The sequence below is a fragment of the Cherax quadricarinatus genome, chromosome 27 (genome assembly GCF_038502225.1).
Source record: "Cherax quadricarinatus isolate ZL_2023a chromosome 27, ASM3850222v1, whole genome shotgun sequence".
Lineage (NCBI taxonomy): Eukaryota > Metazoa > Arthropoda > Malacostraca > Decapoda > Parastacidae > Cherax > Cherax quadricarinatus.
Window position 1 is genome coordinate 29,023,284 of NC_091318.1, and position 19,032 is coordinate 29,042,315.

The window sequence follows — 19,032 nt, forward strand, 5'->3', positions numbered from 1 at the left end:
GGTTTTTAACGAGTTGTTCCAGCCTCGGCAGCCTTTTTTTATTATTCTAGTCACACACAGCTAATAGCTAAAATAAGTTAACCAAGACTTGTGGCAACGCAAACATAGTTACAAAATAATAAATTACAAAAGATGATAAACTGTTAGTGTTGTAACCTTAGCATCCACCACGCTCACTACATATACTTGCGCATACAAGCGCCAGCGCGCGCATGCCAACGCTCTCTTAAAATAAAAATGCAATATTCTCAAACGGTTGTGGGTCAGTGACTTGCAACGTTCGGAGAAAGTGGAAGAGACTGAGACCAGACCCAGCTCCTCTCCGCTCCAACTTCCTTAACCCCCACCACCCCCAACAACACATCCCCACCCTCCACTACCTCCTCCAACCAACCCACATTGTTATACATATATAAACTCAGTTCACAGCAGGATTTGAACCTGCACACTCTACATCAAAGTACGCAGTGCTTCACTCACACGGCCAGACCCTAGATAAGTATGGGCGCCTAGCCTAGGATAAGCGGTGAATCCCATAATCACTATTCACAAAATTTTCCCATCTCTCTCTCCCGAGTCTTCATTAACCACCGCTGACTTGTGGTCTACCCACCACGTCCTTCCCGTTTACCAGGAAGCCCACTGGGGCAGCCACAGTGGCACAACATGAGGGGCATGCAACCCCACTGACTCACTGCGGAATATTTCATGACTGAAACACTGCCTCAAGCAGCAATAACTTTTACTTTGTATATTGTGATTAAATTTATATCTCTTGTACATTTAAATACGCGCATAAGGACGTGTATAAGAGGGTCGGGTTACCCTTTTCTTCAGCCCCTTAACATATAATTTATCTTCATATATACTATGTCTATTATAACAGTTTCTACCTGGAGTTTAATAGTAATAAATACTACTACCACCACCACCTTTTCCCTCCCGTCTTCCCCAGTGGAATAAATTATGCCCAAGAGTTGAACCAGGAGTTAGCAAATAGGTTGTCATGTCTTCTGTGCCGAGATTATCTGATCAGTGGTATACAATACTGAGGTACTGATTACCTCGGTTTTCACTGTCTAATGTATGTATTTCTAGTCAATATATATCCAAGTATTGTATTGTATTGTATTGTACTGATAATGCCACTGGATTTCGAAACGTCTACAAAGGTACCCAGATGTTGCACGTGTCTAATTTTGTCTTCTGGTCTTTTCCTTGCCCAGTTGTGACTTGATAAGATTAACCAACAAAATTTAACTCTAATGTGCTGATCACGAATATAAGCTTGTTCAGTCTGTATCGCGTAAGTTTTTTTTTTTTTAAAGCTTATGATCAATATTTTGCCTATTAAAGGTTGAAGAACCACAAGTTATATGTTATCTATCATCGATATAACGTCTCTGCACTGTTTCCGTTTCCATGAGGACTTTCTCAATTCATTGACAGTTCAAGACATGTAGTAAAGGAAACATTTCGCCAGGAGTGGCTTCTTCAGTCCTAAAGGACCATTAGGACTGAAGATTCCACTCCTGGTGAACTGGTTTCTTTAATAAAGGCCCTGAAATATATATAGATGTCTCTATCCACAGGCCAAGTCACACTCCATGTGACATAACAGGGCGAGTTCATCTATGCCAAATATAATTAACCCAGCAGCGCCATCATCGAATATTTCTCCCCCACACTTTTCATCAGTCAAACTTCCTGCTTCTTCTTACGGGTCACCTGCAGTTTGTACACCTCCTCCCGGCTTCTCTTCCCAATTATTATTATTATAATCAAAAAGAAGCGCTAAGCCACAAGGGCTTTCTCTTCCCAAGAAAAACAATTTTATGAAAATTCTTAGAGGCGATAGGTATATGCTACTTTTATATTACGTATATTTCAGCAACATTAAAGTGAGATGAACTAGCTTAGTTTCGGTGCAAACATATGAATGATTGGAATATATAAAAATTGCACAACTTTAGTTAACTTTTTCCTGGGGTGTGTTCAGCTTCATTACCATGACGCACTTGAGTACTACTCTTACGCTGGTGTTGTGCATGTCATGTCTGTGACTACCAGTGTTGTATGCTGGTGTTGTGCATGTCATGTCTGTGACTACCAGTGTTGTTACCATGTGGCTGACACACGTACACACACACCGGCTGCATCACCCCTTCCCCACCTCCCCTCCTCCTGCAGGTGGTGGCGTTCCACAGGTCGCCGACTGCTGTCTTCTGAGAGGTAGCCTCTTCCTCCCTCGCAACCGTGACACGCTCCACTGATGACTTGGTTATGGACCACACCACAACACAATGCTTTATACTACAATGACACACTAATATACACAGTAATACAACGATGGAGTTTATATGGCGTGTCTACTACTTGTACTAAAATATACTGATCTTATGGCGGTATTTTCACTCATCCTATGAAGTCGCACCTTATGGCAAAATTAACATATAACACTTAATACCACTTACTGACGACGCATCCACTGTACCAAAACAACCCTACCGTTTTTAAAAGGGAACTTATTAAATAACTCCTCTTGAATTCCTGATTATCCAAGCAATGGGGAGGGTTGGTCAGACCAGACCGTGGGAGCGATGATCACCGGAACCACCAGGAAATTATTATAATCAAAACTAAGCGCTGAACCCACAAGGGATCAACCAGTAAAGTACAGGTAAATACAGTCTACGGTGGGAACAAAACATTGCCCTCAAACACACATCATTACCACCAAGGTAAGCGAACACCTCACGCTTTAAGTGTATTAAAACCGAAAAGTCTGTCTCTCTCAGTGCATATATGGTATATACTAAGAGTTTATTTTAATCCACATTTCAGGAATTAAAGTATCCTTCACTGGCGGTGCAATAACGCATATAACCTTAATAACTCTCGTGTAGTTAACAGGCTTTAAGAAACTTGAATAGTAGTCACCTCACGTGGTGAGTTTTGGTATTTTGAATGACCATAGGTAATCAGTCATACAAAATAGTTGAGAGCTGCTCACACTGTATATACTGTCAGTGTCTGGACAAAATATATCTACAAGGGATCAAAATTGACTAAATCTCATTACACAAATGCTGATCTATAAGGGTTTAGTGCTCAAGGATGATGATGATGATGATTGTAGATGAATGGTTCAGAGAACCGACCTGTTGTTGAATTAGACACATGTGCAACTCTTGGGTATCTTTATTGAGGGAACGTTTCGCCACACAGTGGCTTCATCACGTTTCCTCAATAAAGATACTCAAGAGTTGCACATGTGTCTAATTCAACAACGATGATGATGATGATAGGCTTTAAGCTTAATAAATCATGCAACCACCCTGGCGCTGAGGAGAGAGAGAGCAGCAAGCAATGGACCGCCAGCACCACAATATTACTACCACCATCCAATCTATAAATCCAATATAGACCTCTGTACACGAAATAAGTAAAAAGAAAACTGCCCGGAGAATGGGTATGGGATACATAAAAGATATCAAACTCAATCCAACTGCAGGCTGGGCGTGAGTCAGCAGGTATGGTGTGTGCTGTGAACTTCCCCACCTCCCCGTCCATCACATTCTTCCCCCACCGCCGTCTTCTCCCAACCTTCAGCTGTCACGTGTGGGGCAGTAACGTACATGTGAGATTCTAGTGCAGCGTGTGGCGGCCCGTTACATGCTTGTGGTCCATGGTCACCACCACTCCCCTCCACTTCAGCACCCAACTCCCACCATAGCAATAATCTGGCACCATTTGTCATTTGCCATTTTTAACCTACCGATACTTTGGAGCAGGCTCGCCCTCGGCCTCACAACTCAATGGCCACTGCCACAATGGTACCTTAAGTCCTTCCTGGCCACATTTTCCAACTCCAGACGGCCAAGGGCCTCTTACATTTCACGACAAACTCACAAATTGAAAATGGAAACTAGACCAGATTTCAGTCCTTCCTGGTTTTATTATAAAGGGTGTCGAACATGGGTGTGATCCTAGGGTAGTTGAAAGGCAGAGCGCCCACACAGGAAATACAAAGATATTTTGAGCCTTTATTAAGACAACGTTTTCTTAAGGCTGAGGTACTGATTACCTCGTCTTTTTGTATATACTTCTACAGTCTTCACATTATGTCCTTGTATTGATAAAGCCGATGGATAGCGAAACGTCTACAGTTAAAGATATACAGAGGTTGCACATGTGTCTAAATTCTTCATCAGATGGGTTTATGCCTTGATAAAGCATAAGTGTGGGTGGAACATTATTAATAAGAGGATTCCATATAACTGCAACGTCTCGAGCATCTTGTGGGTGTCTCATACCATCACCTATCCAAATGTAAGTTATGAAGACTCGAGGCACTGATAATGCCCTCATTGCAAGACTAGAGGAGAGGACATACCACAATCACATATACAATGACAAAACACCATGACTATTACCAGCAATATTCCTCTTAAGAGGAATAAAATATATTTGTTCACAAATAGCAGTAGACAGCAGGAAGAAAAAAGAAAAGGAAAATATTGATTCACAAATAGTGGTAGATGACTGAAAGAAAATTAGTTAAGAAATGGTGGGTGCTTCTGAGTTATTGACGGTTGTCTTTGATCCTGGCCCAGCTGTTGTTGCTGTTGACAACGGCAGGCTGTTTCTTCACTTCTGAGAGCTCTCTCTGGTAATGAGACTGTATAGTGAGAAATCAAAGATACTGTTACCTACAAGACTGAGAGCCCTGAACGTACACTCTTGAAAAATGTGGAATGAGGGGAGATATTGAAGTATACAATTGGAAAACTGGCATAAATAAAAACGCTATAGAATACGTGTACAAAATAAGCCTATGATCGGTTTCGAGGGCTTGCTACTTCGGCGGGCATGAAGGCATGCTTCCTCGTTGACTGCCTCTTCAACCGCCTTGACAACCAGGCCTTTTATTTAGAGTCAATCTTGGTGGAGCGGTGTCAGATGCTTGACAAACTCCACTCAAGAGTGAAATGTGGTTGCACAGTTTACTACGCCCATTTGTCTCCGTCCACGCATACTGTCGAGTATATTCATCCACGTATATTCGTCCAAGTATGCTTGATTCAGCATTTACGGGTAACCGTCTAAGATGCACACAAAAACACAGGGAACTGTAAAAGCTTGTTAGGTAAATATATAATAGGTGCAGCAGCAAAGGTATAAGCTGCACAGGACTGGTGTATAACAACCAGTGTTGGTACTGAGACAAGGTCAACACATGGGTGGGTGTGGACATGGTGAGTCATGGGGCAGAGGAGACATGACACAGATCAATGAATGAGGCCGGGGGAGAGACGAGGGTGGAGAGGCGTGGAACACTGACGAGTAAAAAGGAAAGAGAAATGATAAAGGTATAGGAAATGTACAAGAGATGGAATGAAGTGGGGAATGCCTCTTTTAAAAATATACATTCAATGTACATTCCTAACAAGAGAAGAGAGACGGCAGAAGGAAAGAAAAAGAGTAACAGGAAGAGGAAGGGGAGGTGAAATTAAGGGGGAGAGAAAAGTAGGAGGGGAAGATGGAAGGGAAGGAAAAGGGGGAGAGCAGGGGGAATGAGGGATGGAGAGAGAGAGAGAGAGAGAGAGAGAGAGAGAGAGAGAGAGAGAGAGAGAGAGAGAGAGAGAGAGAGAGAGAGGGAAGCTGATGGGCGTACACGATAACCCATCATGAAGATGTAAGGGAAAAAACGTGAAGCAATATGAGTTAAGGGAGATGGAATGAGTCACCAGACGGGTAAAGAGGGGAGGAGAGCAGGGGGTAGAGGAAAGAGGGGAGGAGAGCATGAGGTAGAGGAAAGAGGGGAGGAGAGCAGGGGGCAGAGGAAAGAGGGGAGAGCATGAGGTAGAGGAAAGAGGGGAGGAGAGCAGGGGGTAGAGGAAAGAGGGGAGGAGAGCATGAGGTAGAGGAAAGAGGGGAGGAGAGCAGGGGGTTGAGGAAAGAGGGGAGGAGAGCATGAGGTAGAGGAAAGAGGGGAGGAGAGTAGGGGGTAGAGGAAAGAGGGGAAGAGAGCATGAGGTAGAAGAAAGAGGGGAGGAGAGCAGGGGGTAGAGGAAAGAGGGGAGGAAAGCAGGGGGTAGAGGAAAGAGGGGAGGAGAGCAGGAGGTAGAGGAAAGAGGGGAGGAGAGCAGGAGGTAGAGGAAAGAGGGGAGGAGAGCAGGGGTTAGAGGGGAAAAGAGTAGGGGGTAGAGGAAAGTGGGGAGGAGAGCAGGGGGTAGAGGAAAGAGGGGAGGAGAGCAGGGGTTAGAGGGGAATAGAGTAGGGGGTAGAGAAAAGAGGGGAGGAGAGCAGGAGGTAGAGGAAAGAGGGGAGGAGAGCAGGTGGTAGAGGAAAGGGGGGAGGAGAGCAGGGGGTAGAGGAAAGAGGGGAGGAGAGCAGGAGGTTAGAGGGGAAGAGAGTAGGGGGTAAGCATAAAGGGGGATGAGAGTAGGGGGTAAGGATAAAGTGGGAGGAAAGTAGGGGTATGGATAAAGGGGGAGGATAGTAAGGGGTAAGGATAAAGGGGAGGATAGTAAGGGGGAAGGATAAAGGGGAGGATAGTAAGGGGTAAGGATAAAGGAGGAGGATAGTAAGGGGTAAGGATAAAGGAAGAGGATAGTAAGGGGTAAGGATAAAGGTGGAGGATAGTAAGGGGTAAGGATAAAGGGGGGAGGAGAGTGAAATATAAACAATAGTGTAAAGGGAGTGAGGGTGGTGAGTCACAATGACGCCACTAGTCACTGTCATTATACACACAACACATGCACCACCAGTGTGTCACAATATGTATTACTCACTACTCTTACCATCATTACGTATGTCTCACTACCATTATAATGTACGAGTCTCACTACCATTATAATGTACGAGTCTCACTACCATCATGATGTACGAGTCTCACTACCATCATGATGTATGAGTCTTACTACCATCATAATGTAAGAGTCTCACTACCATCATGATATATGAGTCTTACTACCATTATAATGTACGAGTCTCACTACCATCATGATATATGAGTCTTACTACCATCATAATGTATGAGTCTCACTACCGTCATGATATACGAGTCTTACTACCATCATAATGTATGAGTCTCACTACCGTCATGATATATGAGTCTTACTACCATCATAATGTACGAGTCTCACTACCGTCATGATATACGAGTCTTACTACCATCATAATGTACGAGTCTCACTACCATCATGATATATGAGTCTTACTACCATCATAATGTATGAGTCTCACTACCGTCATGATATATGAGTCTTACTACCATCATAATGTACGAGTCTCACTACCGTCATGATATACGAGTCTTACTACCACCATAATGTACGAGTCTCACTACCATCATGATATATGAGTCTTACTACCATCATAATGTACGAGTCTCACTACCGTCATGATATATGAGTCTTACTACCATCATAATGTACGAGTCTCACTACCATCATGATATATGAGTCTTACTACCATCATAATGTATGAGTCTCACTACCGTCATGATATATGAGTCTTACTACCATCATAATGTACGAGTCTCACTACCATCATATAATATACGAGTCTCACTACCATCATAATGTACGAGTCTCATTACCACCATAATGTACGAGTCTCACTACCGTCATGATATATGAGTCTTACTACCACCATAATGTACGAGTCTCACTACCATCATATAATGTACGAGTCTCGCTACCATCACAATATATCAGGTTATGATCAACATACGTATATAACCTGCATCATGCAATTCCTCACACTACACTAAGAGGCTACATTTATAAGGATAACAGCAAATATGGTGTACAATACCGACAAGTTGATGAATTCGACACATGTGCAACACCTGGATACCTTTATTATAAAGATGATTTCCCAACCAGTGGCGTTATTAACTCAATACAGAGGTTATATTCAGGCGTCAGTAAAAGATGGGGTAATCAGCCCTTCAGCCAAGAGGACGGTCCTGATGAATCTCATACAAGATCTTGATCACTTCACAATAACATTAGAGTACATGATAGGAAATTAAACACTGGCTGAAGAAGCCTCGTGATATGGTGCAATGATTCTGCACCCATGTCTTAGGCTATGGTGGTTTACTACCATAAAGTAGCATAGTGCAGACTACTTTACAGGATTACAGTATAGAATAGGATCTCTGAGCATGATGCAATATCATACTACCTTATCAATCACGACTACGCTATCACCAGGACAAAGATAAGGAATACAGAATAAAAAGCAATTCAGACGTTTAAACAGATATTAAGAATGATCAGTGACATTACGAATGTTAGTGATATGGTTTTACAAATGTTTGGCGACTAACACCTCTAAACATTAGTATTTTACACAGTAGGAAAATAAGGGAGGGATAGACAGTGGGGGAAAGGGGGAGAAAAACTCCTAGTTACCGGATGAAAATTATAGAACTAATGAACGTAAATTGAACAATAATGTAAACACCCTTGTTTCTGCTTTATTTCATTTGTATACTATTATATTCGTTAGTATAATACAATATAATTCTGATGGAGTAAGATATGATATATACTAAGTAACATATAACACTACTAACCCTAGCAGCAAGAATGCCTGAGGAAACAGCCGTGGCTGTTCCCGCCATTAACGGAAATGAAAACTGGCGAGTTGTGAGGCAGTGACGACACCACCATGACTCTCCATGATAACACCTTTACTTCCCCATGTACTGCCTACCTGGAGGTAAGCTGCATCCTGCCTCACGTACTATCCCCTACCTTATATAATCTGCCTCATGTAGCCTCCTACCTACCCCAACCAACTGTATCCTACTTATCTGCGTTATCCAGTGGCGAATACCTACTAAATCCTCCTACCCACTGCATCGTGCCTCCTGCATCCTGTTTCCTACCTACTGCACTATATATTACCTACATCCCACCTATCTCATGCTTTGTCTCCTAATACATCATGTATCCCAATCACTGGTGGCTAAAGCTCTTGCATCACACGGCGAGGGTACGGGTTCGATTCCCCGCCAGGGTAGAAACGGATGGAAATATAAACACATATGCAGTATAATGTGATCCTTTATTGACTACGTTTCGCCCACACAGTGGGCTTTTTCAAGTCACAAACAGGGTAGAAACATTGGGTGTGTTTCTTTACACCTCTTGTCTATGTTCACCCATCAGTACTATGGGTACCTGGGTGTTAGTCGACTGGTGTGGGTCACATCCTGGGACACTGACCTAATATGCCCGAAATGCTCAGCATTATAAGGAGCTTTCTATATAGTAGTATGTCATTGATGTCAGCTAGGCCTGTATACTATGTACATGTAGTAAATAAAGAAATTATTATTATTATTACATTGTGTCCTGCACCTCAACCACCCGATGGTTTCCCCAAACACCTGGACTCTCATTACCTGGAGTACAACACCTGGACTACACTCCCACCAACACCTGCAGTACTAACAGCAGCAGCCGACACCACACATACTTCACAAATCAATAAAAGCCGGAAAACATGCGAAGGGAAGGTCCCCCATAACATTATTGTTACCACCACGTATGATGTATATCATACTTTATCAAGAACAAAAAAGGCACAATACTATGAGAGAAAAAATGCACAAATAACCCGCACATAAAAGAATGAAACTTACAACAATGTTTTCGCCTAATAAAGGTTCCAACTGCTGCCTGTTCGTCTCTATCAACTACAACTCGTGGGTTTCTAACACCATCTGATACTGCAGTCTTTAAACCCACACACGCTATCGTGCTGAAGATCAATGGCAGGCTTACTTCATGTAAATCTGCATTAACCTTGGATAAAACAAACGCATGATACCCTACTGATGAACGAACATGCTAGCCTACTGAACATACTAGCATTCTGATGAAGAAAAGTTCTAGCCTACTGATGAGCGAACATTCTAGTCTACTGATGAACGAACATTCTAACCTACTGATGAACGAACATTCTAGTCTACTGATGAACGAACATTCTAGTCTACTGATGAACGAACATTCTAGTCTACTGATGAGCGAACATTCTAGTCTACTGATGAGCGAACATTCTAGCCTACTGATGAACGAACATTCTAGTCTACTGATGAACGAACATTCTAGCCTACTGATGAACGAACATTCTAGTCTACTGATGAACGAACATTCTAGCCTACTGATGAACGAACATTCTAGTCTACCGATGAACGAACATTCTAGTCTACTGATGAACGAAAAGTTTACTGATGAACAAATACATACTGCCGAACATATGCTAGCTTAATGAACAAACATAAATTAACTTGCTGATAAACAAACACATGACAGCCTACTGACCAAAATATGCTTGCCTACTGATCAACATATGCTAGCTTACTTCTGAACAACCACATGCTAGCCTGCTTCTGAACAAACACGTTAGCCTACTTATAAACAAACATGCTATACTTACGAACAAACACATGCTAGCCTACTTATAAACAAACACATGCTAGCTTACTTATGAACAAACACATGCTAGCCTACTAACCAACATGCTAACCTACTGATGAACAAACACAATCTAGCCTACTCACCAACATATGATAGCCTAACAATGAACAAACATGCTAGGCTTCTGATGGACAAACATATAAGACACATATGCAAAGCCTGGGTATCTTTACTGCCAAAACGTTTCATCTGTGAAAGAGACTTCTTTAGTCAGATACACAAGTGGCTTTCATACAGGTGAAAAGTTCATGAGCCATGAAACTGGACCTGTCCTCCCCTTCCTTGGATCAAACCTGATTGCCTCCCATTTCCAGGTGATGAATGATCCCTAAAGATTTAATGCTTCACCTAAATATAATAATGGAGACAGCAAAAGGAGGGAAGTGTTACTTTTAAGGTGCTCAAGAGTTCCTTCATATGATAACCTGATGATGAACAAATATATGCTTACTTCCTGAGGAACACTTCTGAATAAGCTTGTGCTAATCTGAATTAGCATGTGGCTCTTTTTCTCAGAAGATATTAAACTGTTCTCACCATGACTTCAGAATGAGCACTATAATATACAAATAGCCGGCACACAGGAGAGAGGAGTGTACGGCGACATTTCGGTCCGACCTGGACCATTTACAGTCACAATAACTGGAAAGAGTGAAGTAGCCAGTATATAAATGGCTACCTCACTCTTTTCAGTTAGTATGACTTTGTAAACGGTCCAGGTTGGACCGAAATGTTGTCGTAAGCTCCTCTCTCTCCTACATGCGGGTTATTTGTGCATTGTTCCAGTCATGGTATTATGCCTTTTTGTTCTTTAAACACCATAATTTTTAATAAATTTATTTATATTTCTTATATCAATACACACAATTCATTCACTTATCTAATCTAGTTAGAATATGTTTGGCATTTCACTACTGGTAAATACAACACTACAAACACTGAACGTGTTCACTAGTAATTAAATTACGAGGCTTTGGGGGATAACCTTTCTCCTAGTTTATCCCCACATTTCATTACACTAACCAAGTGCCTCATCTTAACTCGATACGCAGATCCTCATATAACATAAATTGGATAATACCATTGTAATGTAGTGATTAACCATTGTGACATCAATACCAACAACCCCACTTTCCCGATTCTCAAGAACTCAGTACCTTTCAAGGTGGGTGCCTTGATAGTGGTGAAGGGCTCTTTGTTACAAGGAGATACCCTTCCCTTCCACAGATCCAACCTGATTGCCTTCCATTCCCAGGTGCTGTATGACCCATACGTGTTCAGCATTTCTCCATGAAGACAATACATGTACTCTACAGTAGTAGTAATCAAGGCTCATTTTTGTGACAACCTGTTACAAGTTGATATCAGATACATCACAAGAACACTGTATAAGCCTTTAAAGGGAAACTATGACACATCATTACTTCTGCCAGGTGCCAAATCAACCATATTATGATGATATGTGGGCCAGCAGCCTACTTATAGCACCAGCCTTAATAAATAGACCATCAAAAGGAAAGCTTGGCCTTAGGCAGGGTTGCAAGGGTAGAAATACTCTTGAAGTCAGTCACAGCCTCTAATGTAACATTTTACTGTGGCAACGTTTCGCTCTCCAGCAGCTCTGTCAAGCCACGACAACTTGACAAAGCTCCTGGAGAGCGAAACGTTGTCACAATAAAATGTAGCATTAGTTGCACTTGTGTCCTTTTACCTACCGTGTTGTCAGTAGTTCTACCTACGCTAATACAGTCACAGCCTTGTTAGAATACACTACAATTTAACAATATCATGAAGGTAACAAAATAGAGATGGAGTCGAGTGTATGTCCCAGTTTTTATGAAATGTGTGTACTTACCAAGTATTGACAACAGCTCGAGTTAAGGTACCAAACAGCACAATGTTAGCAATGTTGACAAACTTACCTATCACATTACTACACAGCACGTACACATGCAAATATTCGGACAACTTTACTGTACAGTACTTACATTATAATGAAATATCTTACCTTTTAATATTACTACACAACATATGTGCTGATGTCTTAAAAAAAAAAAGTGCCCATATAAATATTTGGACAGTTTTTACTGTACTTACACTATAATGAAATACTTAACGGTAAAGAAAATGTGACAGTAATGTATGCATATTAGGAAAAACTCAAACCAGAAAAAATTGGCAGCATGGCACATTGTAATAAATGTGAATACAAAAGCCATTCTGCCAACAGAAATGAAGAAAAAGAAGAAGTGAATAATGCTTGTGATAATGTTTAACCGTGGTAACAACACATTACTATAAAGGATTGCTATGTGCCTGTGTCCTTTCTTCAAGCTATGGGTGCAACATGACAAGACAATAATACCTGCACTAGCAGCTTGAGGGATAGGTTATCAATGAGATCGCCACCTGATGCATCTCATGTGCCAGATACAATATTTGACATACTCAGAACACCTCATTTTGTTCCACTGGAATTGCTAATAACATCTTTTCCTTATTATTATTAACTCATTGCCCGATTCCCACCAAGGCAGGGTGGCCCCAAAAAAAAGAAAAACTTTCATCATCATTCACTCCATCACTGTCTTGCCAGAGGGATGCTTTACACTACAGTTATAAAACTGCAACATTAACACCCCTCCTTCGGAGTGTAGACACTGTAAATAATTAACAAAAAGGCACAATACCGTGACTGGAACGATACACAAATAACCCGCACATAAAAGACAGAAGCTTACGACGACGTTTCGGTCCGACTTGGACCATTGACAAAGTCACACTAGTGTGACTTTGTCAATGGTCCAAGTCGGACCGAAACGTCGTCGTAAGCTTCTGTCTTTTATGTGCGGGTTATTTGTGTAGACACTGTACTTCCCATCTCCAGGACTCAAGTCTGGCCTGCCGGTTTCCCTGAATCCCTTCATAAATGTTACTTTGCTCACACTCTAACAGAACGTCAAGTATTAAAAACCATTTGTCTCCATTCACTCCTATCAAATACGCTCATGCACGCTTGCTGGAAGTCCAAGCCCCTTGCACACAAAACCTCCTTTACCCCCTCCCTCCAACCTTTCCTAGGCGTCCCTACCCTGCCTTCCCTCCACTACAGATTTATACACTCTCAAAGTTTTTCTGTTTTGTTCCATTCTCTCTACATCTCCGAACCACCTCAACAACCCCTCCTCATCCCTCTGGATAATATTTTTGGTAATCCCACACCTCCTAATTTCCGACATGACATCTCCACTGCCTCCAGCCTTCTCCTTGCTGCAACATTCATCACCCATGCTTCACACCCATACAAGAGTGCTGGTACAACTATACTCTCATACATTCCCCTTTTTGCTTCCACGGACAAAGTTCTTTGTCTCCACAGACTCCTAAGTGCACCACTTACCTTTTTCCCCTCATCAATTCTGTGATTCACCTCATCCTTCATAGACCCATCTGCTGACACATCTACTCCTAAATATCTGAATACATTCACCTCCTCCATACTCTCTCCCTCCAATCTGATATCCAGTCTTTCATCACCTAATCTTTATGTTATCCTCATAACCTTACTCTTTCCTATATTCACTTTTAATTTTCTTCTTTTACATACCCTACCAAATTCATCTACCAACCTCTGCAACTTCTCTTCAGAATCTCCCAAAAGCACCGTGTCATCAGCAAAGAGCAGCTGTGACAACTCCCACTTTGTGTTTGATTCTTTAACTTTTAACTCCACACCTCTTGCCAAGACCCTAGCATTCACTTCTCTTACAACCCCATCTATAAATATACTGAACAACCACGGTGACATCACACATCCTTGTCTAAGGCCTACTTTTACTGGGAAATATCTCCCTCTCTCCTACATACTCTAACCTGAGCCTCACTATCCTCATAAAAACTCTTCACTGCTTTCAGTAACCTACCTCCTATACCATACACCTGCAACATCTGCCACATTGCCTCTCTATCCACCCTGTCATATGCCTTTTCTAAATCCATAAATACCACAAAAACCTCTTTATCCTTATCTAAATACTGTTCACCTATATGTTTCACTGTAAACACTTGGTCTATACACCCCCTACCTTTCCTAAAGCCTCCTTGTTCATCTATCCTACTCTCTGTCTTACTCTTAATTCTTTCAATAATAACTCGACTCAACAGATTTATTCCCCTATAATTTTTGCACTCTCTTTTATCCCCTTTGCCTTTATACAAAGGAACTATGCATGCTCTCTGCCAATCCCTAGGTACCTTACCCTCTTCCATGCATTTATTAAATAATAGCACCAACCACTGCAAAACTATATCCCCTCCTGCTTTTAACATTTCTATCTTTATCTATCCCTGTTCCACTGGAATTGCTAATTACATCTTTTCCTGTATCTCTACTAAACCTATAGATCTAAAACTTTTATAATATCCGAGAGCTTCAATATGTATCATCTGATTGAGAAATCAATTTGCCAAATCAGTCAGTCTCCTGTGTGGTACGCAGGCTCTTCACAGCTTTAAGTCAGAAAAACTTTATTTGCACTACACTGCTTTTATTTTCCTTTTAACCCTTTCAGGGTCGACAGGCCCTCTCAGAGACTTGTTCTCAGGGTCGGCAAAATTTAAAAAAAAAAAAAAATATTTTTTCTTATGAAAAGATAGAGAATCTTTTCCCGATAATAATGACACCAAATGTATGAAATTTGATGGAAAACTTACGAAATTATGCTCTTGCGAAGTTAGCAGTCTCGACGTTTACGCATCGGCAATTTTGCCCACTTTGAGCCCTATTTTCGGCCAATTCAGTGTACTTGCCGACAAAAATCATAACTATTTCGCTAGAACTCCATTTTGTCTATCGAATGAGTACAAGAAACCACCCATTTACCGATTTCAACTATCCAATACAGTGGTCAGAATTTAGCAATTTTGCTAATTTCACACAAAATTCAAAAGATGCCAATTTCCGAATAGGGTCCCGAATAAACAAGAAAGACATTCTTGGCACTAAAATAACATTTCCTCTGTTCATTAGTCACATCCCCATGCCCCTCTTACATTGTTTTGCTTTCCACTTTGAATTTTTGTTCTCACAAAAAAATAGAAGATTTACTGTTATGTAGACTACTGCCTTGGTGTAGAAATGGTATAAATAATATCAGCACTCTTGTGAAAGAACATTAGACTCACCAGTTGACGTGTACTGGACGCACAGCATGATTTGTTTACTTTAGAACTTTGGTAAAAATCAAACATTTCTGCTACTTTAAACTCAATTTCAAGGTACTTTTCTTTGTAAAACCAGTCAAAATCATCTCAATTTCTGTACTATGTCTTCCATTCTATAAAATGAGACCAGGAAAACTAGAATACAACAATAAATACCATACGAAAATGCAGTGCAAAGTCACTGTTTTAATCCAAAAACACGGTCAACGTTTTTTTTTTCTCATTACGCACTGTGTGCTGCAGGATTTTTTTTATACAGCGCACACTGACCACATAGACCCATTCTTTCATATGTAGGCCTACCAGCTTTCTCTCACTAGATTTGAGGGCGCTAGAATTTAGGTGTACTAGTACGTCAAAAACCCTGGCTCGTAAGCCGTACTAGTACAGCCGAAACCCTGAAAGGGTTAATTCATAATATGACTTCATTTTACTCATCATTTACATAAATTCAATCTTGTTACTGCTAAGGACATAAGCTCTGCCTTCTTGAAAAGTTTGACATAACTGTTCCACCTAGTTTAAATGGAAATTAAATACATACTAATACACAGTCAGATCTATTTCCAACTAAATTTCTATTATATTTTCTGAACAGGATAAAATTAATCACAAAAAATTAAGATAAAAGATATGCCACTTACCTGCTAGTCTGCCATCAAAATCAGCTTTCTGGATGACATTGAAGCCAGGGTGGGGCATCAAGTAGCAGTTGATATCTCGGAAACATTTGCGGAGATCACGCCGAACCTCTTGATGAGCTGGATGTTGTTTTTCTGTTACCTAATGCACACAAAACAAGAGAACCTGATTAATTAAACAAAATTATATGACCTTACAATACAATATCTCTAAATTTTATTAATTCCAGTAGTCAAAAACAACTGTTCAATTCATATTTACTAAATTAATGTTAATGTCTACTAACAATGCAGATGAATCCTTGACTTTGCCCTGATGTATGTCTTTGGGAAACATATTAAAATATTATGCATACTTCATTCAAGTCAATTAACAAATAGATAGCTATTCATACTACTTTACATTTACACTGTATATTTTTGAGTGTCTTGATATGAAATACAGTACTGTATGGATGACAATATAACTTTTTCAGGATTGGTTCATGTTACACTTCACAATGGAGGCAGAGCACCAGTGCACTACCTCACAGTTAACAATATTCAAATAAATTTTTCTTTGCACATTCCCAAGGGCAACAAAAAACAATTACATTTTTAAATCAAGGAGGCAGTTCAAACAGTTCGTATACTATGCCTGAATTTGCAATTACTACAGTAAAACCTCAAATTAATGGACTCCTAATTTAATGATTTTATTACAAATTTTTTTAACTGGACAACATTCAGAGGCAAAAAAATTTTTTAGATTTAACATAACTTAGTCCAAAGTACAGGTCCCCCTCAACATTCACGTTTTCCACTTTCGTGGGCTTCGAACATTCGCAAATTCCCAGCCGCCCAATCATATTTAAAACGTGTCATTACATATGTTAGGAATTGTGGCTGTGGCAGAGTTTGTTTGGAGATAGGACAAGATAGTCCTTCAATATGACACTAATATCAACTCTACAGCTTATTTCTCTATCACAATTCATCTAATATGACATAATAAACAATATTAATAACATAGAAACATGACATATACTCTAGAATGAATAAAACATGTCATTAAGTATGTCACGAGTGTTGCTGTGTTGTAGTTGTTGGGTGTACAAGGGCCACTGGAGGCGGCGGCATCAGAGGAGGAAGAGACGAAAGACAGCGGTGTTGTCAGTCGCCCTCTATAACTCCAACAACATTGGAGGAGTTAGGTTCGTACTGTCTTTCTATTGATTAATCGCTTAACTTACTTGCTACACTGTTAATGCTACACTTTATCGCTGGCTGGCGCTATAGCCTTTATCAACTCGTGCTGCTTTAGTATCATACATATTGTAGAATCACTGAAGAAGGCACATTCTCCCCTCTATCTTCCTTCTCCACTTTGGTACTCTGCTACGAGTTCTTTCTTGAATTCTATAGTTTTTCTCACCTTCTTCACCAAAGGGCTGGCACTAGTACAATATTTTACAATGTTTTCATATATTTTATGATTGTTCATGGTTCAATGGGTTAAGGAAGCAGTATTGTATTATATTTCCCTACAATATATTGGGGCAACAAACATTTGTGATTTTTCAACATTCGCGAGGTTCTTGATCCCCTAACCCTCGCTTGTATAGCTGCGGACTCAGATATACTTTGGAAGGGGGTACATGGCCAAAAACAAAAAGTTGGGGAACCACTGTCCTATGCAATGCCCTGAACAAGTAATAAGGTGGCTGTATTGAAAATGGAAGAATTTGGATCGTGCAAGTTCGTTTCACCCTTTCACCATCTGTCACATAGATCTACATTACTGACGTTACACTACATCGTGCAGATCTAAGTCATGAGTTGAGCTCACTCAGAAAAACTGGCCTAGATACGAGAGAATGGGTCTGCGCGGTGAGTAAGCATAGTATAATAAAAATCCTGCCTCATGCAGTGCATGATAGGAAAAGCAAAATTCTGACCTTAGTATTTGGTTTAAAATAGCGAATGTAAGGTGTTTTCTAGGATGGTTTTTATAGTTTTATTGGCTGTTCTTGGAAGTATTTGACACAGATGATTCTGGTAGGTTCCAGGACCAGAAGCCTAAAATCAGTCTCAAAATAGACGAAATATTAAATTTTTGGTGATTGTCTCGGGCCTGTTTTATGGGTTTTTAATAGTTTTGATTCAATTATTGGAATGCTATAAACCACGACCAATCATTCCTGGTTACATTTTATTATCTGAGAAATGGGTAAATCTTCAGTTTTTTGTGATGAATGCAAAATGAAGGGCAAGTGTAGTAATGGAGAGGCCTTGGAATGTGAGTAATGAAAAGAGGAAATGTTATTTTAGTGCCTGGAATGTCTACAGTATATATTTTGGTCAAACTGAGCAATGGAACTGGCTTCAAATAGCACAAAGTCAGCAAAATTCCTGTTGTATAAACTGCGCCCAAATGGATAGGGTTTCAGGGGTCAATGCCCCCACGGCCCGGTCTGAGACCAGGCCTCATTAACTATGTGCCTGTATAATTCCATAATGTTTCCATAAAGTTTCATGCTTTTGGCATCACTGCCTTCAGAAAGAGAATCTCTACTATTTCTGATTTTTTTTTTTTTTTTTGAAAAAAAAAAAAAAAAAAAGGTGGACACTGAGCACTTAATTTTGGAGATCTGGACAGTGAAAGGGTTAAGAATGCTATACAA

At 40.5% G+C, this 19,032-nt stretch overlaps 1 protein-coding gene across 6 annotated transcripts in view; it reads right to left on the reverse strand.

Annotated features, from left to right (window-relative positions):
* The window catches only part of atl (atlastin GTPase), a 124,869-nt gene that overhangs the window by 65,306 nt on the left and 40,531 nt on the right, over positions 1-19,032 (reverse strand). For all 6 annotated transcript variants that reach the window (XM_070089190.1, XM_070089189.1, XM_070089185.1 and 3 more), the window contains one exon: positions 16,373-16,511. In XM_070089190.1, the coding sequence (XP_069945291.1) occupies positions 16,373-16,511 (139 nt within the window). The remainder of the gene's footprint in view (positions 1-16,372; positions 16,512-19,032) is intronic.